The 27,653-nt window shown below is 45.3% G+C and overlaps 1 protein-coding gene across 1 annotated transcript in view; it reads right to left on the reverse strand.

Annotated features, from left to right (window-relative positions):
- Positions 1-937: 937 nt before the first annotated feature.
- LOC131190603 (integrin beta-7-like) overlaps positions 938-27,653 on the reverse strand; it is a 37,486-nt gene continuing 10,770 nt past the window's right edge. The window contains exons 2-4 of the mRNA XM_058167943.1: positions 20,073-20,160; positions 18,145-18,218; positions 938-1,126 (exon numbers count right to left, since the gene is read on the reverse strand). Coding sequence (XP_058023926.1) covers positions 938-1,126; positions 18,145-18,218; positions 20,073-20,157 — 348 coding nt within the window. The 5' untranslated portion in view covers positions 20,158-20,160. The remainder of the gene's footprint in view (positions 1,127-18,144; positions 18,219-20,072; positions 20,161-27,653) is intronic.

A 27,653-nucleotide genomic window follows, 5' to 3' on the forward strand; every position in this document is an offset into this window, starting at 1 on the left:
CTTGTTTTATTTTATCCCACCATTCAGAATTCTCATAGGAGACGAGCAGTGGGCTGTTGCTCTTCCTACTCAATACCCAATGCTTTCATACCAGGGGAACAGACACTTGATGAAAAGGTACGCTTGTCTATGACCATAATAAAGATTTGATTGACTGATGTCAATCCTGATGGCAGCTTTTTAGAGACATTCTCAAATAGCATACCATCCATTGATATCCATTAGAAGGAACTAGAATTTCATACTATGACATTCATTATTTATGAATGAAGTGTTCTGAGCTAGGCTTCACAAAAGCACACGGCAGACTCCTTGTCCCAACAAAACCCCTTTTTATTACGCTAATGTGAATTCCTCTCATTCACATCCAGCAAAGTTCTGGCAAACAGTCTTTCAAGGTTAAATTTACAACCATAGACCTTATCAGGCTTGGAGAGCTGCCAGGTTGATATCTTCCAAACTCAATACTGTACAAGAAAAGACTTGGCAAGGAGTCTCTGAAAGTAACAAACAGATCGTCATACTACTGAAATGAACCAACTGTCTCATGCAAACTCCACACCCCTTTCACTCCTCTTTATTCCCTATGGAAGGGACCATTCACTATCCACCTGTGCCTTTATTCCCAAATCGGCTCTTGTTCCTTAACTGTTCCCTTCTCCTGGTAGCTCTGCGCATGCGCACATCGGGAACAGGCTCCAGCTGTTCTTTAGTTCCACTTATCTCCGATTCTGAAGGTAGCTGATAACTGTCAGATGGCCCTGGTTCCATCTCTGCCTCCGACGCAGAGCACTCATCAGAGCCTTCCCCAGACTTCAGGACTCACGCATGTTCCTTCCCAACCTCCTCACTGTCCGAACCTGTCGCCAGCTCAGCTGGCCGCTGGTGGGCCACAACATGAAGGAAAATATAGTATCCTAGGATAATGTTGCAGGATTCAATCTGACTCAGTCACCAGGGCTAGGTGTTTTGTCTTCCAAGCATTCAGACTCGTGCTGGATCCTGTCCTCAAAATATGCTGCTTGCCTTGGGGATCCATGATCTCACTGGCAAGGCAGCCACGATGCTCCAGCTCTGGCCGAGGGGCACAACGCTCTGCATCAGATTCTCCTGCTTGCACAAAATCCTGGGAAGAACGAGGAGACAGTTGTTTGCAGTGCTGTCTTGTTTTATCCCACCATTCAGAATTCTCATAGGAGACGAGCAGTGGGCTGTTGCTCTTCCTACTCAATACCCAATGCTTTCTGTTAAGTTTGGGTATTGACGAGGCAGGAGACCAGGTTAGTGACAACAGCTCTTTAATTTAGTGTGACCCAGCAAAACTCTGGAGAAAAACCTCTCCTTATATACACTTCAGCCTGAGGCTGCATCCAATCAGAAACGAGATATTTCCCGCCTAAAACTCCCGCCAAAACTTACAGTAATACATTACACTCCTTCCCTCCCAGAAGGCACTTTGCCAATATTTGCATATTACTTCTCTACGTAGTCCTGCAGGTACGTGGGGCGTCTCCTGACTCTCCCGGACCTGCGCAGTTCACTTTCTGGAGTTGAGTCGAGCTTGCCGGAGGGACTTTTCGTTCCTCTGAGCTCCTCCTCCCGCCATCCGCCCTGGATTATTCGCCGGCTCGGACCTGCTGTCCTCTAGAGGGACCGGAGGGTGTCGCTGGACTTCGCCTGACTCAGATAAGTCTCTGTTTGGTTCTACGCTTTCTGTTTGTTCTCGGCTCCAGTCAGCTGTGGGGTTAATTAAATCATAGTCAGGGCTGGTCTCGCCTAATTCTGCCTTATCGCTCAATCTGTTTCTTAATTGATCTATGTGGCGCCCAGATTCTGCCATCGTCTAGTTCCACTAGATAAGATTTGGGGCCCGCTTTGTCTATGACTATCCCCTCTTCCAGTTAGGGCCGTCGCTGTAATTATGTGCCCACACTGAGTCTCCTATGTTTAACTCTCGGATTCTATCTGGTTTTGTTTTGAACCCGTCCTGCACGTAGTTCGGTGTAGCCGGTCTAGCGGGCACCGTAGCTTCCGCCCATTAATAGCTCGGCTGGGCTGCGGCGGTGGCCACACAGGGGTCCTGTGTTGACGGTTAGGAATGCGTCGATTTGTGCCTGCCAATCGCCGGGCCGCTTCGTGATAGCGCTTCTTTCGCACCAACAAAACGTTCAGCAAGGCCGCTCGACGCAGGGTGGAACGGGCGCTGAGAGGGCATGTCGGATGCCCTCTTCAGCCAGGTACCCTTCAAATAATGCTGCGGTGAACTGTGGGCGTTATCGGACACGAGGGTGTCCGGTAGCCCGTGCGTGGCGAAAAGGTGTTTTAGTGCTGAGATGACAGCTCCAGCGGTTGTGGATTTCATTAGGATGATCTCCAGCCATTTGGAGAATGCATCCACCACAATTAGAAATGTTTGGCCGTGGAAGGGCCGCAAAATCAATGTGTATGCGGGACCAAGGGCCTTGGGGTTTCTCCCACTCCAAAACTGGGGCCGTGGGTGGTAGTGGTCTGGATTCCTGACATACCTGGCATCGCCAACCCTGTCACTGATTTCCCTGTCCATTAGGGGCCACCAGACATAGCTCCTAGCCAAACCCTTCATCCTCACAATTCCTGGGTGACCCTCATGCAGGAGTTCCAGAACTTTTTTTCTCAGCTTCTCTGGAACTACCACCCTATCCCCCCAGAGCAGGCCCCCCCCTTGCACTCACAATTCCCCTTTTTTCCTTACAAATTCCTTAAACGTCACCGCGCAGGGCCATCCCTTTGAACCCAACTGATTACAGTCCTTAAAACAACGTCCCGGTAGGAGGCCCGAGCCACTTCCTGCGATGTGACTGGGCACGAGTCCAAAGAGTCAATTAGTAGAACGGGTGTGCCCGGGGTGGGGTCCTCGATTTCCCCTGGCAATGGGCATCTGCTCAATGCGTCCGCATGCCCCAGCTCCTTTCCAGGCCGATGCTGCAGCTTGTAGGAGTATGCGGTCAAAAAAATAGTCCATCTGGTCAGTCTAGGTGAGAGTGCTACTGGCGTTGGGCGGTCGCCAGCCAGTAACCCCAATAGCGGTCTGTGATCAGTGACAATTTCGAAATCTCGCCCAAAAACGTATTCGTGAAATTTTTTCACCCCTGACACTATTGCGAGAGCCTCCCTATCTAGCTGGCTGTAATTCCTCTCAGCCGGGGACATCGTTCGTGAATAGAACGCTATAGGGGCTTCAGTGCCGTTTGGGAGTCTGTGGCTAAGTACAGCTCCTACTCCATAGGGGACGATCACAAACCAATACTAACGGCAGTCTGTTGTTGTATTGTATTAACAGGCTATCGCTTGATAGCAAACTTTTTACTGCCTCAAATGCCCTATTCTCTGACTTCCCCCACGACCAAGCAGTGTTTTTTCCAAGCAATTTATGCAGCGGTTCAGCAACGGTTGCCTTGTCTTTTAAAAACACGGCGTAAAAGTTTACCAGACCCAGGAAAGCCTGGAGTTCTGTCTTGTTTTTGGGTGCTGGGGCTCTCTTTATCGCCTTGACTTTGCTCTCAGTGGGTGAATCCTTTTTGTCTATTCTATAGCCCAAAATTCAACAGATTCGACCCCTATCTGACACTTGCTTGCTTTGACTTTTAATCCTGCCGACCTAAAATGGCCAAAACTTTCCTTAATCGCTTCCCCAGTTCTCTTAAATCTTCCCTGATACCAACACATCATCGAATAGGGTACGACTCGGTAACCCTTGTAGGAGCCGCCCATCAAATTTTGAATAGCCCGGGCCACACTCACCCGAACTGTAACCGGTGCACTTAAAGGCACCCCGGTGCGTTACAATGGTCTGGGCCTCAGCTGTGCTAGCATCTACGGGTAGCTGTTGGTACGCTTGTGCCAAGTCTAATTTGGCGAAAACTTGTCCGTGCCCTAGTGAGTGCAATAAGTGTTGCACTACTGGAACTGGGTAGGCGCTCTTTTGCAATGCTTTGTTCAAGGTAGCCTTGTAATCAGCGCAAATCCTTATGGTCCCGCCTGGTTTTATACGGGTGTCGATTCGCGTCTCCCATTTCGCATGGTCAACTGGCACTAGTATCCCCTGGCTGACTAATTTATCTAACTCTTTGTCGATTTTAGGTTTGAGTGCAAAAGGAACCCTCCTTGCCTTTAACCTAATGGGAGCTATTTGGGGGTCTAAATTGAAGGAGATAGGGGTCCCCTTGTACTTGCCTAAACGGTCCTCGAATACGCCTGCGAATTCCTCCATTAGGGCGTTTGCAGGTTGCATCCGCTCCGTGGACGCCAGTCACCCCATTCCCAACGCCTGAACCAGTCTAGCCCCAGCAAGCTTGGCAAGGTTCCTCGACTAACGTGATGGGCAGGGTCTTTCGTATGTCCCGTACTTGACCTCGACGGTCGTTGTCCCTCGAACAGGGATGCGGTTGCCCTGGTAATCCTGCACCCGGAGCCGTTGTTTCTGTAGCTTGCGCTTATGATGTGCGGCAAGGCTTTCACAAAAGTGTCCCAGGACATGATTGTGATAGCTGATCCTGTGTCTACTTCCAGTCGGCACGGTACGCCTTCAATTGTCGGGTTTGTGAAGATCTTTTCTTCGATGCGGGTAGCTGCGTGGTCTATGGTAACAGTCATTCGGTTTGACTTCGCTCTTTCTTTCCTGGCCAATCGCGGTCGCCTCGCCGATCTCGCGCTCTGATTGGCTGGTTTGAAATTTCGCGGAATGTGGGGTTTGCATCTCTGACTCAGAGCCGCTCTGATTGGCCGATTTGAATTTTCGCGGGAAGGTTGGGGTGCTCGGCAGACTTGAGCCAGGTGCCCTTCCTTTCACACCGCCGCAAATGGCGCCCTGAACTTACATCTTTGGCGCTGATGTCGCCCGCAACTTCCGCATTCCTCCGGTCTTCCTTGTCGATTTTCCGGTGTAGTGGACTTCTTCCTCCTCTTCGCTGGTTGACTCACGATAGGTTTCTTCGTGGTGGACTGTGCTCGGCTTTGCGCCCGCCATCGGCGTGAGTCGCTTTTGTAAGGTGTCTGCTGCATGGTTGGACATCTCATGGGCTCTGGCTTCGTCCAGAGCGTTTGCCAATGTCAGGTTGCTCTTGGCTAGCAACCGTCTCCTCAAACGGATGTCTCTGACCCCCCGTATAAGTTGTTCCAGCAGCTCTTCGTCCAGATCGCGGTACTGCAATGCTTGGAGGCTTGTCTCAGGGCTGCCATGTAGTCGCTGATAGACTCGCCTTCTTGTTGCCTGCGCCCCAAACTCGCATCACGAACGATTTGGACGGGGCTGGTGCGTAGTGATTCTTCAGGAGGGTCTGAAGGGTCTGCCACGACACGGAGTGTAGCGGTGTTGGCTCCGCTAGGGCTTCTGCGACGGCGATGACTGCTGACCCACAGTGGCTTATGAAGTAAGCCCGTTTGCGGTTGTCGGAGACTCCCTGTAGCTCGTTTGCCTCCAGGAAACTTTCGAAACGGGTCATATATATTCCCCATGTCTCCTGGGCAGGGTCAAACGGAGTGGGTGGCGTGTAGCCGGTCATCGCTGCATTCGCCATCACCTTGCTGGGTTTGATTCTCGTAGTGAGTTCAGCTCTGTTCTGGTGCTCTGCCTCAAGATCCCACCTTCGTCGCCAATGTTAAGTTTGGGTATTGACGAGGCAGGAGACCAGGTTAGTGACAACAGCTCTTTAATATAGTGTGACCCAGCAAAACTCTGGAGAAAAACCTCTCCTTATATACACTTCAGCCTGAGGCTGCATCCAATCAGAAGCGAGATATTTCCCGCCTAAAACTCCCGCCAAAACTTACAGTAATACATTACACTTTCATAACAGGGGAACAGAAACTTGATGAAAAGGTACGCTTGTCTATGACCATAATAAAGATTTGATTGACTGATGTCAATCCTGATGGCAGCTTTTTAGAGACATTCTCAAATAGCATACCATCCATTGATATCCATTAGAAGGAACTAGAATTTCATACTATGACATTCATTATTTATGAATGAAGTGTTCTGAGCTAGGTTTCACAAAAGCACACGGCAGACTCCTTGTTCCAACAAAACCCCTTTTTATTACGCTAATGTGAATTCCTCTCATTCACATCCAGCAAAGTCCTGGCAAACAGTCTTTCAAGGTTAAATTTACAACCATAGACCTTATCAGGCTTGGAGAGCTGCCAGGTTGATATCTTCCAAACTCAATACTGTACAAGAAAAGACTTGGCAAGGAGTCTCTGAAAGTAACAAACAGATCGTCATACTACTGAAATGAACCAACTGTCTCATGCAAACTCCACACCCCTTTCGCTCCTCTTTATTCCCTATGGAAGGGACCATTCACTGTCCACCTGTGCCTTTATTCCCAAATCGGCTCTTGATCCTTAACTGTTCCCTTCTCCTGGTAGCTCTGCGCATGCGCACATCGGGAACAGGCTCCAGCTGTTCTTTAGTTCCACTTATCTCCGATTCTGAAGGTAGCTGATAACTGTCAGATGGCCCTGGTTCCATCTCTGCCTCCGACGCACAGCACTCATCAGAGCCTTCCCCAGACTTCAGGACTCACGCATGTTCCTCCCCAACCTCCTCACTGTCCGAGCCTGTTGCCAGCTCAGCTGGCCGCTGGTGGGCCACAACATGAAGGCAAATATAGTATCCTAGGATAATGTTGCAGGATTCAATCTGACTCAGTCACCAGGGGTAGGTGTTTTGTCTTCCAAGCATTCAGACTCGTGCTGGATCCTGTCCTCAAGGAACCTGTCTCTCTCCAGAATGTGTGTAGAGAGAGAAGTTCCCTGCGGATGGGCTCCGGCACACGTCTGAAAGCTTGAAATAATAGATCTCTGATGATAGATTGGATCCTGCATTCATTATTCATTTTATTATGTCCCATTTATAGCCCTGATCTTATATTGTCTTGTGTTCAGGACCAGAAGGAGCACAATAGCTAGAAATTAGGCACCACAGTTTATAACCTGCCTGCTGAAAAAGCAGGACAGTGGAGGGATTAAAATTCAGCATCTTGAGAACGTAAACAAAACCTGCTGCTTTAAATGACCTAAAAAAGCCCACTTCCAATTAAAACATATTGCAACAAGAAGGGGTAATAAATGCAGCAGGGTTGTGATCATCTTCTTGGAAGAGGTGTATATGCAAGAAGATGGCATGTTTCCTTTAAGAACAAAACCTACTGTGAGAAAGGCAGATCCAAAAACAGTCTGTAGTTTTACACGTAGGAGACAAAGCCTACATGACTTTCTGAGCAGGGATGTTCTTAACTGACCAATAAACCAGCTTTAGAGCATTGTTTCTTAACCTTAGCAACTTTAACGCGTGGACTTCAACTCCCAGAATTCCATAGCCATCCATGGGAAAATCTGGGAGTTGAAGTCCCTACACGTTTTAAAGTCGTCAAGGTTGAGAAACAGTTTTAGAAGCTTCGCTTCTCAAGAAAAGAAGAGGAAGAACGTATGAATTTCAGCATTTACTGAAAGACAGATGAAAGGAAGGAAGTGTTGACAATGGCCACCAGATTGCTCCATCCCACAAGTCTGGCCGTCAGGAAACAGCTGACGAAGAGATGGCAAACAAACATGTATCACTCTGCTTAATGTGCAGCATTCAGTCTGGCACAGAATTGCACATTCCCCAATCAGATTTGATTCTTTTAAAATACATACATAAGTAATCCTGGCATGGGCCCAGCAGCCATCTCCTAAGAGGAAAGTGGGGGGGGGCAAGCCCTCAGAGACTTAGAAGTTGGCACCTGCAGATGGGGAAAGTCCTCCCTATTTCCCAGTGCTCTTCTTCCCCCCCACCCCCGCCCCCATCTCCCCCACTGTCAAACTGATAAGCAAAGGAGGCCTCTTCCTATCAGCTTTATTGCAGTGGTCTCCTGTTTTTCTGGGTAAAAAATAAAGAAAAACCCATGGATCCAACCGCAACTTTGCTTGCCTTTTAAACTCTGCAAGAGACCGATAAATTAACATCTTTTCAAAGAGGCTGACACCAGCTTGTCCATAAGACAGAAACAACTATACATTTGCCAAGTCCAGGTCCCTGCAGGGGAATGGTACCAACTCTTAGATTTTTCTTCTTCCTCTTTCTTGCCCTTCTTTGTACTAAGTCCTTGCTGAATTCAAAATTATGACAAGAACAATTCCCACCCCCACCTCACTTCCATTATCTTCATCTCTGGTCAGCAGTAGTGTTGGAAGAAATGTCCACCTGGGTTCAGTTCCAAGTGGGGAAGAAAGACACCAGAAACATGGAGACTGCTTGGAAAGATGGTTTTTAATAGTGGACAGGACCATGTGGTTTGAGGTCCTGGGGAAAGAAAGGAAGAGATGCTGAGAGTGCCCCAGTTTTATGCCCACTCTGGGCTTTTGAATTTGACCTTCTTTTCTGATTGGTTGTCAGACTCCCATGGGGCCATGGTGGGGCAACTCTGTAGGCTCTCCTGAGCCCCAAGCTTGGTTGACTCTTGCTGGGTGAAGATGTAATGAAAGGGCTTTTGGGATTCCTATTATGGCTCTGCCTGAAGGAGGTAGATCTTTATTATGTAGAACAGACTGGCCCAGGCCTTAATGGTCCATTGACAAAGGGTGGAGGGGGGGGCTGAGTTTCTGCCTCCCTTTTAGGGGAAATATTCTGTCCTTTAAATATTTCCCATACTATCTCATTTTCCTAGGAAAGGGGTGGGTGCTAACTTCCTACAGTAGCAATGGCAAAGGAAAGGGAACTCCTTGCCGAAAGACTTTGCTAATTCTCTGCCTATCATTCCTAATGAAAATATTATAATCATTGTTTTCTCGAATGTAAATGAATATTATTAGGAGAGGTTTTGGATGTCAGCTTTCTTTAGAACTTGCGAAGTTAGAAGACATACATTTGGGTATAAAGAGTGCTAACTAGCAGATTAGAAGAGTTGTTTTTCATTTATACTATACATGTTTGCCTACAGGTCGAATAAAATATAAACTGTTAAACAATTGTGATTGATCCTTATTTGTGCTTGGTGTCATTTTTTTCTCTTTGTCCAAAGTTCTCTACTTAATTAATTAATTGGTCTGTGTGTGATAGCTTAACTCTTCTTAGGACTTTTATCATTTAAGCAAAGATGTTTAAGAAACCAGGTTTTGCTCTTAGGTAATTTTCTGATTTGCTGCCTAGTATTATGATTTCCAAGATGCAGCATTTTGCTTCATTTTGCAAATTAACATTCACTCCCCATGGCTGACTCTGGAAATCCCATGCATTCAGTGAAATTTACTTAGTGTGCTTCAAAGAGAAAGAATAAAAAGGATACACAAAGCAGAAGAACATGGAAGACCTGCCTAAAAATATTCAAGCTGCAAGCCAGGGAATTCAACTATGTTCTATTTCCTATAGATCTGGACTAAAGGCAGAGCCCTTTCTGGCTTTTTTAAACATATGGCCTAACAGGTGACAGCCTATTGTATTTCTCTTCTACTGGAAATTCTTTCTAAGAAGGGATCTGCCAGCCAGAATTCCCTTGATTCCATTTCATGTCAGTTTTAGAAGATGAAATGAAGTTAAGTATAATCTTCTTTCTCCCATATAAGAGAGAATATTGAGTCCTCTTCTAAAAGTAGAAAAAGTGGTAGCTGCATGAAGGTCTAACAGAGACCCACTATTTTTTAAGAGTGAGCAACAGGGGTAAAATTCACTTACCTTTGCTACCGGTTCGCAAATGTGAGCACGCGCATCTCCTCCACACATGCGCAGAGCCTTCTGCGCATGTGCAGAGGGTCAAAAAACAGGATGTGATGACCTCCAGGCGGGTGGGTGGAGCTTTCCGCTGCCAGTGCTACCAGATCGTGCGATCCAGATAGAACCGGCTGATGAGCAACACATGAGTGTGGAAATCTGAGGGATACATCTGGAAATAGCATTTTTTAGGAATCGTGTGGATCTGAACTGCTCAGCACCAGAGGACCCTTCGAAGGTCATTTGAGTGTTGGGTGCAGTTGAATAGATTAAGCAGAGAAGCAGCAAAATTCTCGAAGGTTTTTGCTATTGATGTTTGTCTTAAATGCTATTCCCTTTCTGTGAGTTTCTAAGAACGCTAAAGCCCTGAGATTCCTTTCAATCCTAATTCAAAGACTCATTTCAAGTTAATTTGGCAGAGTCGATGACAAGAGTTGCAGTTATGTTTGCAGTGCTCTTTCAGAGGCAAAATGTGCTTAAAAACATGGAAAACCAAAACCAAAGAGGGAGATTTTGTAGCTGGAGGGGCGTGGGCAGATTTAAATGCCTGTGATAACTTGCAGTGGTTTTTTAAAGACTTTCTCAAGATTTCATTTCTTGAAAGGTTTAGAGAAAGCACCAAACTAAAATGAAAGAGGCTAAGTAGGATTCCCCGTGGCAAAATGCAGGGTTTCATCACTGAGTAGCAAAAATTAGAACATTTTATGTAAATTACTTTATACAAACCGCAGAATGTGTCCTGCCCTGGTAAAATATTATCTATTTCAATGCAGATAATTCCCAGCCCAGTTTGAAGTTTTCACTCACAGAACTAAAATTCTCTCTGTTTCCTTCCTCCAAAGAATAGAATAGAATAGAATAGAATAGAATAGAATAGAATAGAATAGAATAGAATAGAATAGAATAGAATAGAATAGAATTTTATTGGCCAAGTGTGATTGGACACACAAGGAATTTGTCTTGGTGCATATGCTCTCAGTGTACATAAAAGAAAAGATACGTTCATCAAGGTACAACATTTATAACACAATTGATGGTCAACATATCAATATAAATCATAAGGATTGCCAGCAACAAGCTATAGTCATACAGTCATAAGTGGAAAGAGATTGGTGATGGGAAGTATGCAAATAATACAAAGTATGCAAATAATACAAGAGCAACCAATAGATTTAAACTTAATGTTAACCGCTTTAATCTAGATTGCAGAAAATATGACTTCTTTTAACAGAATCATCAGGGCTTGGAATACTTTACCTGACTCTGTGGTCTCTTCCCATAATCCTAAAAACTTTAACCAAAAACTTTCTACTATTGACCTCACCCCATTCCTAAGAGGACCATAAGGGGCGTGCATAAGAGCACAAATGTGCCTACTGTTCCTGTCCTATTGTTTTTCTTTTCTTCTTCCTATATATATATATATATATATGCTTATACCTTCTTACATTTCCTCATATATATGTTTATATACTATATAATCTTTTTGTATGATACTTATATATATTGTTGTGACAAAATAAATAAATAAAATAAAATAAATAAATAAAATACTTCCATCATGGAATAAACGGATTCCAAATCAATGGCTTCAAGACTGGATAAAGAACAGGCTGAATAAGGAACAGACCAATTCTGAAACAATTAAAGCCTCCTGCTTTGAAATTGGGGCATTCTGGGAGTTTTGGTAGATCCAGTTGGAAACAACTCACTTTCTGTTCACATGTGCACCCAGGCACACACATGTATGAACATTTGCACACATATACATATACTAGTATACGGGTAGTCCTCAGCTTATGACCACAACTGGGTCCAACATTTCTGCCGCTAAGAGAAACATTAGATAAGTGAATTTTGCTCCATTTTTATGAACTTTCTTGCACTTTTGGTTAAATGAATCACTACAGATGTTAAGCTAGTAACATGGTTGTTAAGTGAATATGGCTTCCCCCATTGACTTTGCTTGTCAGAAGGTCGCAACAGGGGTTCACATGACCCCCCCAAGATACTGCAACCGTCATAAAAATGAGTCAGTTGCCAAGCATCTGAATTTTGATCATGTGACCATGGGAACGCTGCAACGGTTGTAAGTGTGAAAAACAGTCATAAAAAAGTTACTTTTTTCAGTGCTGTTGTAATTTTGAACGGTCACTAAATGAACCGTTGTAAATAGACGGCTACCTATAGTCTGAAAGAAAGTGATTATGAATCCTGTTTCATTTTGCCCAAGGAATGCTTCAGGGACCTAGAAGAATTTTCCAGGAGATGGATTTATTTTGTCTCCTCAGGCATGTTATATAAAAAAATAATAAAGATTCTGTACGGTGAATATTGCATCCAGCATTTCCCTACCTCTTGAAGTGGATATAAAATGAGACTGTACACAAAGCTAAAGATATTTACTAAACATATCCAGAAAAAATGGTATCCAGAAGAAAAGGGAGGAAAAGAAGGTGAGGCTCCATCATAGTTCTTATCTCTTCAGAGTGTAAAGTCATTCAACTCACCTTCAATGAATTCTTTTCCCCTTTCAAAAAGAGTTCCATACTCTCAAAGATGCTTTTTTCAAGAGGCAACTGGACTTTCTGGTTTTCCTTTGAAAACGTTTCGTTTCTCATCCAAGAAGCTTCTTCAGCTCTGTTGCCTCTTGAAAAAGCACCTTTGGGACCATCATGACCTGGATGACCGAGAATCTCCATATAAACAGTTCCATAAAACGCACCACAGTTTCAGGACTGAGGGCAAACTCGAAAAGTACAATTATTGCTTTACCACCAGGCTAATGGAGGTGAGTTTTCCCCCCTCCCAACTCAGGTCTGACAAATTGGAACACACTACCTGACTCTGGTCTCTTCTCAAAATCCCAAAAGTTTTAACCAAAAAGTGTCTATTATTGACCTCACCCCATTCCTAAGAGGACTATAAGGGGCGTGCATAAGAGCACAAAAGTGCCTACCGTTCCTGTCCCATTGTTTCCTTTCATTATATCAAATTAATATAGTTATTGAATACTTTTGCTCATATTTATGCTTATATGATATGTAGTTATTTTATGTTGTGTATATTGTTGTGACAAAAAAAATTGGATATAAAATGAGACTGTACACAAAGCTAAAGATATTTACTAAACATATCCAGAAAAATGGTATCCAGAAGAGAAGGAAGGAAAAGAAGGTGAGGCTCCATCATAGTTCTTATCTCTTCAGAGTGTAAAGTCATTCAACTCACCTTCAATGAATTCTTTTCCCCTTTCGAAAAGAGTTCCATACTCTCAAAGATGCTTTTTTCAAGAGGCAACTGGACTTTCTGGTTTTTCTTTGAAGACGTTTCGCTTCTCATCCAAGAAGCTTCTTCAGCTCTGTTGCCTCTTGAAAAAGCACCTTTGGGACCACCATGACCTGAATGACCGAGAATCTCCATATAAACAGTTCCATAAAACGCACCACAGTTTCAGGACTGAGGGCAAACTCGAAAAGTACAATTATTGCTTTACCACCAGGCTAATGGAGGTGAGTTTTCCCCCCCTCCCAACTCAGGTCTGACAAATTGGAACACACTACCTGACTCTGGTCTCTTCACAAAATCCCAAAAGTTTTAACCAAAAAGTGTCTATTATTGACCTCATCCCATTCCTAAGAGGACTATAAGGGGCGTGCATAAGAGCACAAAAGTGCCTACCGTTCCTGTCCCATTGTTTCCTTTCATTATATCAAATTAATATAGTTATTGAATACTTTTGCTCATATTTATGCTTATATGATATGTAGTTATTTTATGTTGTGTATATTGTTGTGACAAAAAAAAAATCATTGCACCCAGCGCAGGAAAAACCTCGTGTTTGCAGTACCCTGACATTTGGCGGTAAAGAACTAATTTTCATTAACACTTTTTACAGTTAAAAGTTGATGCCTCTGACCAGCTTAACCTCCTGTTTTTCCCTGTTAAAAGCCCTCAAGGCAAGAGGAAGGGGCCCCACATTTCAGCCCTGCCCCACCGAGCACAAGGCTTCCTTACAGTGACACCTTTCGAAGTCCTCAGAAAGACCACTAACCACAAAAAGATGGTCTGGTGCTAGGAGATACCGTCACGAAAGATAGTAGCTAAACACACAATACAGACAAGCAGTTGGGCAGGATGTGGTGAGTTCTTTTACTGCAACTGGAGTAGCACCTGAGGGGATTTTCCGGCCATCTCGGCGACTCTATTACCCAAAGTGGGTGGGGCTGCTTCTGCGGGAATCGGGGTTGCTTTTACTGTGGAAATGGTGGTGCATTTTTTTTTAGGAGATTATTTTGCCCAAAGAGAGACCACCCACCCACCCACCCCTTCTCTTGCACAGAGAACTTGAACTAAACAGAGATGCCAGCTGTGGGTTCTTCAAGTTTTGTCTTGAGCAGGGGTGGGCTTCCAAAATTTTAGCAAGGGGTTCTCTGCCTGGTTGCTGGATGGCCACGGCCATGGTGGGTGTGGCCTAGTCGGCTTCGTGCATCACAACGGGGGTGTGTGTGTGGCCCTCCCCAGGCTCTGGAGGCTTTTCTTGAGACTCTGGGAGGGGGAAAATGGCCTCCCCAGGCTCTGGAGGCCCTTCCTAAATTTCCGGTAGGCCCATTTTTCACCTTCCCCGAGCCTCCACGCGCGCCCTGCACTTACCTGCATCCAAAATGGGCTGTGTGGGGGACTACTGGGAGGGGTGGGGCAGGGTGGGAGTGGCCATCTAGGAGTGGGATTTGGGGGTTCTCTGAACTGCTCAGAATCTTAGCTAGAGGTTCTCCCGAACCCCTGCGAACCCCCAGCAGCCCATCCCTGGACTTGAAGTTGTACGGCTGAAAACTTCCACTATCCTGGTTCTTCATATAGTTCTTAAGAAAGGGATCTGGTAAGGAGAACCTAGCAATGGAGGAACCCAGTACAAGTAACCCTTGGCTTACAACCAATCATTTAGTGACCATTCAAAGGGTACAACGGCACTGAAAAAAAGTTGTGACCATTTTTTACACTTCTTAACACGTTCAAACGTTGTAGCATCCCTCTCCATGGTCACGTGATCCAAATTCAGATGCTTGGCTAGTGGTTCATATTTATGACGGGTTGCAGTGTCTCTGGGTCACGAGATCCGCTTTTGAAACTTTCTGACAAGCAAAGTCAATGGGGAAGCTAGCTTCACAACAATCACATTATTACAACGACAGTGATTCACTTAACAACTGTGGCAAGAAAGGTTGTAAAATGGGACATCAATAAATGTCTCACTTAGCAACATCAACTTTTGGGTCCATTATGGTCATAAGTTGAGGACTACCTGTAATTAACTTTTTCTTCTTCTGCTGCTCAGTTGTGTCTTATTTTGGGAGACTGCCTGAACAAGTGCCTGAAATTTTCTTGGCAAGGTTCCTCTGCTCTCCCCAGAAATGGTTTGTCCTTGCCTGCTTCTTAGGGTTGAGAGAGTGTGACTGGCCCAAAGTTACCCAGCTGCCCCAGGTGGGACTAGAATTCACAGTCGCCCAGTTCCCTGGTGCCTTTAACCATTACATCAAACTGATTGAGGTATTATAAAAAATATTCTCTGAATTTGCTCCTCCAACATGAAGGCCTGGGATTGGAGATGCTGTACTTCTTCAACACAAATATGGATTTTGCTATTGCTCTCCAGTGATAGTCCTCTGTTTGCATTCAGAAGTATTTCTCTAATATTAATTCGGTGTTTTTAAAGATAGGTGGAGAAGCAGTGGCAGACGACAGGAATGAATGAAGAAAAGGAAAAGATGTCTCAAAAGTGTTTTTTTCCTCAAAAGGCAAGTGGCCTTTCTTGTTTTTTTTCCTCCCTTTGAAAACGTTTTACTTTTCATCCATTCTTCAGAACCAAAAAAGCTTCTTGGATGAGAAGTGAAAGAATTTCAAGGAAAAAACCCAAGAAAGTCTACTTTGCCTTTTGGAAAAACATCTTTGGGACAATCATGACTTGGATGATTGAGGATCTCCATAGACAAGAGAACAAGGCCTTGCTTTGTAGAGGCCCCCTGCTCTGTGGTCTTGCTGCTTAGATGCATTATTTTTAGACAGTGATACTTTGAGTAGGAACGTTGCCTCTTTTTTCCTGCTTGTTGTTCTCAAAGAGCTGTAGGCCAAGCACAAGTGCAGCATCTCCAGCTTTCTCCATGCATGGCCCTGCATACATGGAGAAAGCAAAGGAAACAATTGGATTTGGGCTTGCCAGGCAGATGCAATCAGCTACACAAGGCCAAAACCAAAGACATCGGCACTACAGCCAGTAAAGTCAGTCCATATAACTCGATTCCCTGAATTTTTTTTTTAAAAAAATCCCAATCTATTAAGAATAATTAAAATAAATAAAATTGGCATTTTAAATTAGGCCTCGATGGCAAAAACTAGGCCAGCAGCCATCTGGTCTCAGCAGAAAACAAGCCGTCTGGGCTGGCCAGCCTGTTTTTGTGCTGGGGAGCAAGGAACACGATGTGCTTTTGCAGCCTCTGAGCATGTGCAGTGATATCAACTACACCAACCCAACTTTGCAGAAGCACATGATACAGGCTCATGCGGGTGGGAGGAGAGGGGCTCACCCTAGTTCAGTGATGGCTAACCTTTTTGCCGTCGTGTGCCAAAAGCGGGGAGAGCACGGGAGGGAGTGATGCGCATGTGTGCCCACACCCATAATTCAATGCCCCTCTTGCACTCCTCCCACTTTTGGCACGCAATGGCAAAAAGGTTACTGGTGGGCCCAGTAGGCTCGTTTTTCGCCCTCCCCAGGCTCCAGAGGCTTTCTTGGAGCCTGGGGAGGGCGAAAACAGCCTCCCCCACTCCCCTAAGGTCCTCCGGAAGCCAGAAACAGCCTGTTTTCTGACTTCTGGTGGGCCGGAAGGCCCAAAAATCAGCTGGCCAGCACGTGCATGTGTGATGGAGCTGAGTTAGGGCAACACTCACGTGCCCACAGATATGGCTTTGTGTTCCACCTTTGGCATGCATGCCATAGATTCGCCATCATGGCCCTAGTTGGTCCTGCTTTGTTGCAGACACTATTTTGCAAACATGGTCATGATTGGAAGATCCTTTTTTTGGGGGGAGGGGCTATCTAAATAAATTCTGGGGGACCTGAACACAGATAGTCCTCATGACCACATTTGAGCCCAACATTTATGTTAATTAAGTGAGACATTTGTTAAGTGAGTTTTGCCCAGTGGTGGGATTCGAGTAATTTAACAACCGGTTCTCTGCCCTAATGACTTCTTCCAACAACCAGTTTGCCAAACTGTTCAGAAAGTTAACAACCGGTTCTCTCGAAGTGGTGCAAACTGGCTGAATCCCACCACTGGTTTTGCCCCATTTTACAACCTTCCTTGCCAACGCTGTTACGTGAATCACTGCTGTTGTTAAGTTAGTGACCAGGTTGTTAAGCGAACCTGGCTTCCCCATTTGCTTGTGAGCAGGTCGCAAAAGGGGAACACCAGACTCTGGGGCACACAACAACAGTCATAAATATGAAGAAGTTGCCAAGCATCTGAATTTTGATCGTGTGATCATGGGGATGCCGCAAAGGTCGTAACTGTGAAAAAAGATTATAAGTCACATTTTTCAGTGCTGTTGTAACTTTGAACTTCTGTAAGCCAAGGACTACCTGTACTGGTCTGGACTCTGGAAGGGTTAAAGTGGGCTCAGAGAAGAACAGATAACAAAGAGGAATGAGGATGGCTCCCACTGGGTGTCAAGGCTGGAGGAAAAATGCTCATCCTGTTGCCTGTTTTTATGGTGCTTTATTTTGAGGAACATCTCCAAACAGGATTAGGAAAACCCCAAATCATAGAACGAAGACTTAGCCAGCCAAAGAATCACAGCCCTTTGGTAGCTTCCAACTTCCCACGGTTGCCTGGAGTGGGCAGCTGAATCTTTGCTGACTCAAAGTCTTCACACGTTGACTGAGACTGAAAGGGAAGGGGTGAATCAGAGGGCAGCCTTGCCAGTTGCCGTCTGCTGAGGTTGCTGCCTTCAAGGAAATCTTGCACCTTGGCGAAGAACGCAGCTGCCTGCCTTAGCTTCACCAAGAACTCCTCAACTCAAAAGCCCAAAGGTTCCTCCTCAAGGTTCACCTTCCAGTTCAAGTGTGGCTACTCAAGGGAGCAAATCAACCAGCCACTGGGAAGGAAGAGATACAAAGCACAAAGGCAGCATAATGTTCCGGTTTCAGGTTGCTAGAAATGTATTCTCTCTTCATCACCTCTTAGCTGGCTAGAGAAGAGAGGGTTGCAGACTATCTATCCTCTTAGCCACAAGATAAGATACCCACACCTTTCAGCTCTGGATGCTGCTCTTAGACCAAATGCATTCCAAGTCCCTCCAAGGTGGTGTTGGAAACGGGACAGGAAGGGGAACAAATGGCAAGAGAGGCTCACAAGACTCACCGGCTGCTTGCACCAGGCACAACTGGGGTGGGACTGAATGCACTCATGGCAGGAAGGCTGAGGCTGGCAGGATCCTGAAAAGGAAACACAAGCGACCACAATGAGGCCTGTCGCTCTCCCCCACCAAGTCTTCCTTCCTCTCTTCCCTGTTGTCCCTTCCCTCATTCTACTTTCCAAAGCTCCATAAGGTTGCACAGATGCCGTCTCCTTCTTCGGATCCATTTCCCGAAGAAGCCCTAAAGTGACGATCTTGTAAAGCCATCCCCTTGGAAAACGGATTGGGTGGGGCTGCCCAACAGGATTTTCAATCTGTTATTGGGCTAGTGGCAAGCTGGATTAGCAAAGAGGGGCCCTTTGAAGACTGCTGCCTGGCACCGACTTAAATTTCAAGGTTTTGTATATATTTATGGTACATGTTTATATCATCTATATCAGGGGGTCTCCAACCTTGGCAACTTTAAGACTTGTGGACTTCAACTCCCAGAGCTCCTCAGCCAGCTTTGCTCTGGGAGTTGAAGTCCACAAGTCTTAAAGTTGCCAACGTTGAAGACCCCTGATCTATATCACGGGAGTGTGAGTAATTAGTTCATTCTGGGATAAATCCTGTCACGTAGCCAAGTATAAGTTTGTCAAAAAAAAACCCAAAACCCTGTTCATTTTTCTCATCCTGATATCTTTTTTTAAAAAAAGAAGAAGAGCAGTCTTCATCTTTTAGGATATTGAAAATGAAAACTTAAATGATAACTGGGATAATTTGCACATGAAAACAACCGAACTACCATTGGTGACAGGGTCCAGATCTCCAAGCGAGACTTGCAAGCAAAAATCTGCTTTTGAAAAAGTTTCATTGTTTAGCATTCAAGTCACTCATCAAATGAATGTGTGAATTATTTAGCTGTCCAATTTATACCGCTGCCCATCTCACAAAGCAAGCCACTCTGGTGGTCCACAGCAAAAATGTCACGCATGTCTCAGTGGCCCATGGGCAATGATTAGAGAGTCCTTTCACTAAAGCCTCCATAAACTCTTTCCTAGTCTTTCTGCTTTTCTGATTCTTAATTCCTCTCCCTCCAAATATAACAGTACAAATGCAATAATAATGCAAAAGTTATCCACAGCTAATAAATCTGACAATTACCCCAGTTTGCTGACATTCTTTCCTGAACATCTCTTTCAACATGTCTTTTCCATCTTGGAAATCTCTAAATTTATTCAATGGATGCCAAGCAGTGGTGAAATCCATTTTTTTTTACTACCGGTTCTGTGGGCATGGCTTGGTGGGCCTGGTGTGGTTTGGTGGGCATGGCAGGGGAAGGATACTGCAAAATCTCCATTCCCACCTCACTCCAGGGGAAGGATATTCCAAAATCCCCATTCTCTCCCCACTCCTGGGGGAAGGATATTGCAAAATCTCCATTCCCTCCCCACTCCTGGGGGAAGGATATTGCAAAATCCCCATTCCCTCCCCACTCCTGGGGGAAGGATATTGCAAAATCCCCATTCCCTCCCCACTCCTGGGGGAAGGATATTGCAAAATCCCCATTCCCTCCCCACTCCTGGGAAAAGGATATTGCAAAATCCTCATTCCCTCCCCACTCCTGGGGAAAAGATATTGCAAAATCCCCATTCCCTCCCCACACTGGGGCCAGCCAGAGGTGGTATTTGCCGGTTCTCCAAACTATTCAAAATTTCTGCTACCGTTTCTCCAGAACCTGTAAGAACCTGCTGGATTCCACCCCTGACTGCCTCAGGCCAGTGTCACTGCATGGGTACAGGTTTCACTGAATCCAGAACAGCTACATACAACTAAGTCAATGCATGTTAGATTACATTGTGAGTGGAAAAAGTTGGGAAAGCAAATCAGTACAGAACTGCAATATGGACAAAGTTTGGAACTCTCTCTCTCCGCACGGGTCCCCACACATTACCAGTTTCAGCTATCTTCTCCCCACACGTCGTTCCTTGGAGCACAAGCAGAACCCCAAGGCTCACAGTCCATCCATCAGAAAGCATGGCCTGGAAATCAGAGGAAGGAAGAGGAAAGAAAAAAAGAAAGAAAGAGAGGGAGAGAGCAGAAGAAGAAGAAGAAGAAAAAGAAGAAGACAGAGAGATTTTTTAAAATGGCTTTCTTTCTCACCCAAAGAACAAGATGTTTGTTAAGTTCGGGTATTGACGAGGCAGGAGACCAGGTTAGTGACAACAGCTCTTTAATATAGTGTGACCCAGCAAAACTCTGGAGAAAAACCTCTCCTTATATACACTTCAGCCTGAGGCTGCAACCAATCAGGAACGAGATATTTCCCGCCTAAAACTCCCGCCAAAACTTACAGTAATACATTACACTCCTTCCCTCCCAGAAGGCACTTTGCCAATATTTGCATATTACTTCTCTACGTAGTCCTGCAGGTACGTGGGGCGTCTCCTGACTCTCCCGGACCTCGCAGTTCACTTTCTGGAGTTGAGTCGAGCTTGCGGAGGGACTTTTCGTTCCTCTGAGCTCCTCCTCCCGGCCATCCGGCCCTGGATTATTCGCCGGCTCGGACCTGCTGTCCTCTAGAGGGACCTGAGGGTGTCGCTGGACCTCGCCTGACTCAGATAAGTCTCTGTTTGGTTCTATGCTTTCTGTTTGTTCTCGGCTCCAGTCAGCTGTGGGGTTAATTAAATCATAGTCAGGGCTGGTCTCGCCTAATTCTGCCTTATCGCTCACTCTGTTTCTTAATTGATCTATGTGGCGCCTCCAAACTCTGCCATCGTCTATTTCCACTAGATAAGATTTGGGGCCCGTTTTGTCTATGACTATCCCCTCTTCCAGTTTGGGCCGTCGCTGTAATTATGTGCCCACACTGAGTCTCCTATGTTTAATTCCCGGATTCTATCTGGTTTTGTTTTGAACCCGTCCTGCACGTAGTTCGGTGTAGCCGGTCTAGCGGGCACCGTAGCTTCCGCCCCATTAATAGCTCGGCTGGGCTGCGGCGGTGGCCACACAGGGGTCCTGTGTTGGACGGTTAGGAATGCGTCGATTTGTGCCTGCCAATCGCCGGGCCGCTTCGTGATAGCGCTTCTTTGCACTCCGAACAAAGCGTTCAGCAAGGCCGTTCGGCGCGGGGTGGAACGGCGCTGAGAGGGCATGTCGGATGCCCTCTTCAGCCAGGTACCCTTCAAATAATGCTGCGGTGAACTGTGGGCGTTATCGGACACGAGGGTGTCCGGTAGCCCGTGCGTGGCGAAAAGGTGTTTTAGTGCTGAAATGACAGCTCCAGCGGTTGTGGATTTCATTAGGATGATCTCCAGCCATTTGGAGAATGCATCCACCACAATTAGAAATGTTTGGCCGTGGAAGGGCGGCAAAATCAATGTGTGCGGGACCAAGGGCCTTGGGGTTTCTCCCACTCCAACACTGGGGCCGTGGGTGGTAGTGGTCTGGATTCCTGACATACCTGGCATCGGCCAACCCTGTCACCGATTTCCCTGTCCATTAGGGGCCACCAGACATAGCTCCTGGCTAGCCCTTCATCCTTACAATTCCTGGGTGACCCTCATGCAGTAGTTCCAGGACTTTTTCCTCAGCTTCTCTGGAACTACCACCCTATCCCCCAGAGCAGGCACCCCTTGCACAGACAATTCCCTCTTTTCTTTACAAATTCTCTAAAGCAGTCGCCCGGGCGCAGCGGCCATCCCTTGAACCCAACCGATTACAGTTCTTAAAACAACGTCCCGGTAGGAGGCCCGAGCCACTTCCTGCGATGTGACTGGCCCAGAGTCCCAAGAGTCAATTAGTAGAGCAGGGGTGCCGGAGTAGGGTCCTCGATTTCCCGGCAATGGGCATCTGCTCAATGCGTCCGCATGCCCCAGCTCTTTTCCAGGTCGATGCTGCAGTTTGTAGAGTAGGCGGCCAAAAAATAGTCCATCTGGTCAGCCGGGTGATAGTGCCACTGGCGTTGGGCGGTCGCCAGCCAGTAACCCCAATAGCGGTCTGTGGTCAGTGATAATTTCAAAGTCTCTCCCAAAACGTATTCGTGAAATTTTTCACCCTGACACTATTGCGAGAGCCTCCCTATCTAGCTGGCTGTAATTCCTCTCAGCCGGGACATCGTTCGTGAATAGAACGCTATAGGGGCTTCAGTGCCGTTTGGGAGTCTGTGGCTAAGTACAGCTCCTACTCCATAGGGGACGCATCACAAACCAATACTAACGGCAGTCTGTTGTTGTATTGTATTAACAGGCTATCGCTTGATAGCAAACTTTTACTGCCTCAAATGCCCTATTCTCTGACTTCCCCACGACCAAACAGTGTTTTTCCAAGCAATTTATGCAGCGGTTCAGCAACGGTTGCCTTGTCTTTTAAAAACACGGCGTAAAGTTTACCAGACCCAGGAAAGCCTGGAGTTCTGTCTTGTTTTTGGGTGCTGGGGCTCTCTTTATCGCCTTGACTTTGCTCTCAGTGGGGTGAATCCTTTTGTCTATTCTATAGCCCAAAATTCAACAGATTCGACCCCTATCTGACACTTGCTTGCTTTAACTTTTAATCCTGCCGACCTAAAATGGCCAAAACTTTCCTTAATCGCTTCCCCAGTTCTCTTAAATCTTCCCTGATACCAACACATCATCGAAATAGGGCACGACTCCGGTAACCCTTGTAGGAGCCGCTCCATCAAATTTTGGAATAGCCCGGGCCACACTCACCCCAAACTGTAACCGGTGCACTTAAAGGCACCCCGGTGCGTTACAATGGTCTGGGCTTCAGCTGTGCTAGCATCTACGGGTAGCTGTTGGTACGCTTGTGCCAAGTCTAATTTTGCGAAAACTTGTCCGTGCCCTAGTGAGTGCAATAAGTGTTGCACTACTGGAACTGGGTAGGCGCTCTTTTGCAATGCTTTGTTCAAGGTAGCCTTGTAATCAGCGCAAATTCTTATGGACCCGTCTGGTTTTATAGGGTGACGATTGGCGTCTCCCATTTGGCATGGTCAACTGGCACTAGTATCCCTGGCTGACTAATTTATCTAACTCTTTGTCGATTTTAGGTTTGAGTGCAAAGGAACCCTCCTTGCCTTTAACCTAATGGGAGCTATTTGGGGTCTAAATTGAAGGAGATAGGGGTCCCCTTGTACTTGCCTAAACGGTCCTCGAATCGTCTGCGAATTCCTCCATTAGGGCGTTTTGCAGGTTGCATCCGCTCCGGTGGGCGCCAGTCACCCCATTCCCAACGCCCGGAACCAGTCTAGCCCCAGCAAGCTTGGCAAGGTTCCCTCGACTAACGTGATGGGCAGGGTCTTTTCGTATGTCCGTACTTGACCTCGACGGTCGTTGTCCCTCGAACAGGGATGCGGTTGCCCTGGTAATCCTGCACCCGGGCCGTTGTTTCTGTAGCTTGCGCTTTGCGATGTCGGCAAGGCTTTCACAAAAGTGTCCCAGGACATGATTGTGATAGCTGATCCTGTGTCTACTTCCAGTCGGCACGGTACGCCTTCAATTGTCGGGTTTGTGAAGATCTTTTCTTGATGCGGGTAGCTGCGTGGTCTATGGTAACAGTCATTCGGTTTGACTTCGCTCTTTCTTTCCTGGCCAATCGCGGTCGCCTTGCCGATCTCGCGCTCTGATTGGCTGGTTTGAAATTCGGCGGGAATGTGGGGTTTGCATCTCTGACTCAGAGCCGCTCTGATTGGCGATTTGAATTTTCGGCGGAAGGTTGGGGTGCTCGGCAGACTTGAGCCAGGTGCCCTTCCTTTCACACCGCCGCAAATGGCGTCCCTGAACTTACATCTTTGGCGCTGATGTCGCCCCCCGCAACTTCCGCATTCCTCCGGGTCTTCCCTTGTCGATTTTCCGGTGTAGTGGACTTCTTCCTCCTCTTCGCTGGTTGACTCACGATAGGTTTCTTCGTGGTGGACTGTGCTCGGCTTTGCGCCCGCCATCGGCGTGAGTCGCTTTTGTAAGGTGTCTGCTGCATGGTTGGACATCTCATGGGCTCTGGCTTCGTCCAGGCGTTTGCCAATGTCAGGTTGCTCTTGGCTAGCAACCGTCTCCTCAAACGGATGTCTCTGACCCCCCGTATAAGTTGTTCCAGCAGCTCTTCGTCCAGATCGCGGTACTCGCAATGCTTGGAGGCTTGTCTCAGGGCTGCCATGTAGTCGCTGATAGGCTCGCCTTCTTGTTGCCTCGCTCCCCAAACTCGTACCGTCGAACGTATTTGGACGGGGCCGGTGCGAAGTGATTCTTCAGGAGGGTCTGAAGGGTCTGCCACGACACGGAGTGTAGCGGTGTTGGCTCCGCCAGGGCTTCTGCGACGGCGATGACTGCGGACCCACAGTGGCTTATGAAGTAAGCCCGTTTGCGGTTGTCGGAGACTCCCTGTAACTCGTTTGCCTCCAGGAAACTTTCGAAACGGGTCATATATATTCCCCATGTTTCCTGGGCAGGGTCAAACGGAGTGGGTGGCGTGTAGCTGGTCATCGCTGCATTCGCTATCACCTTGCTGGGTTTGATTCTCGTAGTGAGTTCAGCTCTGTTCTGGTGCTCTGCCTCAAGATCCCACCTTCGTCGCCAATGTTAAGTTCGGGTATTGACGAGGCAGGAGACCAGGTTAGTGACAACAGCTCTTTAATATAGTGTGACCCAGCAAAACTCTGGAGAAAAACCTCTCCTTATATACACTTCAGCCTGAGGCTGCAACCAATCAGGAACGAGATATTTCCCGCCTAAAACTCCCGCCAAAACTTACAGTAATACATTACAATGTTAAAATCACCGACACAGTAGAAGCTTGGGGGAGGATCTAAGACCTAGTGGTTGAACATGTGCTTTGCATATAGAAGTCCCAAGTCCAATCCATGGCAGGTCTAAAGGTTTTTGGTTTTTTTTAAGTAAAGTATCAAAGTTGTAGGGGAAAAAATCTCTGCTTGAAAACTTGCCAATCAAAGTTGGCTATGCTGGATTAGACAGCCAAATTGTCCCATCCAAATAGACTAAAGACATTCTGACTTAGTTGGCTTTATAAATATGATTTATAAATAAAGGGACCCAACTTCAGGTATGGTAGCTTCCTAAGAATTTACCTGTCCAATTTTGAGATCCATGAATATATTTACACAGCTGGAAATGCAAAGATTCACAAGTTGTGAGATATTTCTCTCTCTCTCTCTTTCACTCTCTCTCTCTCTCTCCATCTCTCTCTCTCCATTCCTCCCTCTCCCCTCTCTCACCTAACTGTTGCATACATATAATATTCTCTGTGCTGCCACCCAGAAGGCCATATTGTGAAAAAGCATTGGGCTAATGAGGTCAATGAGGGTTTTTAAGTGCTGTTGCATCCTTTGTATGAATTAACTCACAGTAGAGCCATATTCATGGCCATATAACTTTAATAGCAATAGCACGTATATACCCTCCACCGTGTTTTACAGCCTTCTCAGTTTACAGAGTCAGCACATTGTCTCCAAAAATCTGGATCCTCATTTTAGTGACCTCGGAAGGATGGAAATCTGAGTCAACCCTTGAGCCAGTCAGGATCGAACTCCTGGCAGAGTTTGTCTACAATACTGCAATCTAATCACTGTGCCACCCAATTTCAACTTTAGTACCCTGGGAAATTAATGAAATGATGCAGAACTGCATTTCAACATCTTTTTTCTGCACAACATAATGAGTCAAAATATACATTTTAAACAGACACGTGACTTGCCTGCTTTGAGTCATTTTCTTCATAGATAGAGTTAGGAAATATAATGGAAAGTTATTCTTACGACTTGGGTCAAAGAAAATCAAAGCTAAAAAATGCTCCACCCTGTTTCCACTCAAAGTATTTTTGAAAAGAAGTGATTTTTTTTCACAGATAAAAATTAGCTAAATCGTTGCTCAACATACCACAAAGTAGAAACAAAACAAAATTTTAAAACCAAGCCAGAAGTACCGTATATGCATACTTAAAACAATTCTCACATAAATAAGTAAATTTAAAAAAACACATCATAAAATCAAAGCAACTAAAATATTCACCAGATTAAATTTTTGATTTATTTTCCCCTCTGCAAAAATGCTGCATTTTCCTCAAAATAAACACAGGGTGCTTCTTTAAGAGTAGCAAACATATTTAAGCACTTAAAAGATATGATTATCATCTGCTGAGTTGGCTTCTCTTCACAGTTTCCAATACTCAACCAGAAAAGTATTCCCTTTCACTGTTTTAATAAGGAATGCTGAAAAAAATAATTGGATCTCTTTTGCAGTGCTTGAACTGCATGGATATATGTGCTAAATAAAAGGTCTGTTACATGATTTATAACCTCACCAAACCCACAATTATCAGTAAGAGAATTGTATTCTGCATATCAAGGATTGCACTGTATTTAGAGTTCTTGTCCCGAGAGTCAAAAATCAGATTAATAGAAACAATTTTTGGAATTGCCTCCACAACTACAAGCTTCTGCAGGCTGGAAACGGAAACTTCTCTCATTTCCCATGAACCACATTACCAAGTTTCCAAATTGGTTACTTCAACACACCCATTTCTTTCCTTCAGAAAGGATTAGTCCAGCCGCATAGTGCAGTGACAATTTCTGAAAATTATTATTTCTTTGCCTTGCTAGGGCTGCAAAACAGAAGCAAAATATACAGTGGAAATGCAAGTTTTAAAAGGGGAAATTAAAAATTGAAAGAGGTTCAAGTCAAATAACAATTATTACAATTCTGGGAACATTGCTACAATTCTATTTTTAAACAATACATTGAATCTCGGCTTTATATTGTCAAGTCTTTCTTTTACATCAAAAAAGGTACAAAGTCAAAGGGTGCCACACTGTTCGGCCGATTTTGGCTACACAAATGTTACTCTAGCAGCACTTGATTTTATAAGCAACAATCCAGGAATAGCATACACAAAATTCTGAACTGAGAAATTTTAAATTTTGGGAATAGAGTTTAACACAATATTAGCATCCTTATCCTTTAATTTCTTTCCAGATATCTGATTCATGATAAGAATACTCAACCACTGTTAAGCAACCAAACCATGCATATTAATATATCTTTAAATTTATTTTATCTCCAAGATAAAGAGGGTAATTAACATTTTAAAACATTCTCTGAGGGAGCCAATAAATATGGAAAAAAATATTTTGATAAGTAGATTTTATTTTGGAATCATAGGAAATATATTTCACACTGTTAAAAGTCTGAAACTATAAATTGTTTAAAAGAGGAAATTCCAAATTTCTATCCCAGTTTTTATATGAACTTTGCTTAATTGCGTCATGTTTTAAATTGTCAGTGAAACTGAATTGTTGATTTAATCTTTTTTAAAAATTGTCTAGTGTATTCAAAAGTATGAGTTTCTGAGGTAAGCCAATACATCTAGTCCAGAGAACGTAACAGATATTCTACTCAGTGTATTGCCATTATCTTTGACAAATTATATAAATTTTGTTTGTAACTTTTCAAAAGTTTTTGAAAGTGCCATTAACCATTAGTTAATTTATTGGCTGCTTCTGGGATTTATTTATTTATTTATTTCATCT

Source organism: Ahaetulla prasina, chromosome 2 (assembly GCF_028640845.1).
Source record: "Ahaetulla prasina isolate Xishuangbanna chromosome 2, ASM2864084v1, whole genome shotgun sequence".
In the NCBI taxonomy this organism is placed as follows: domain Eukaryota; kingdom Metazoa; phylum Chordata; class Lepidosauria; order Squamata; family Colubridae; genus Ahaetulla; species Ahaetulla prasina.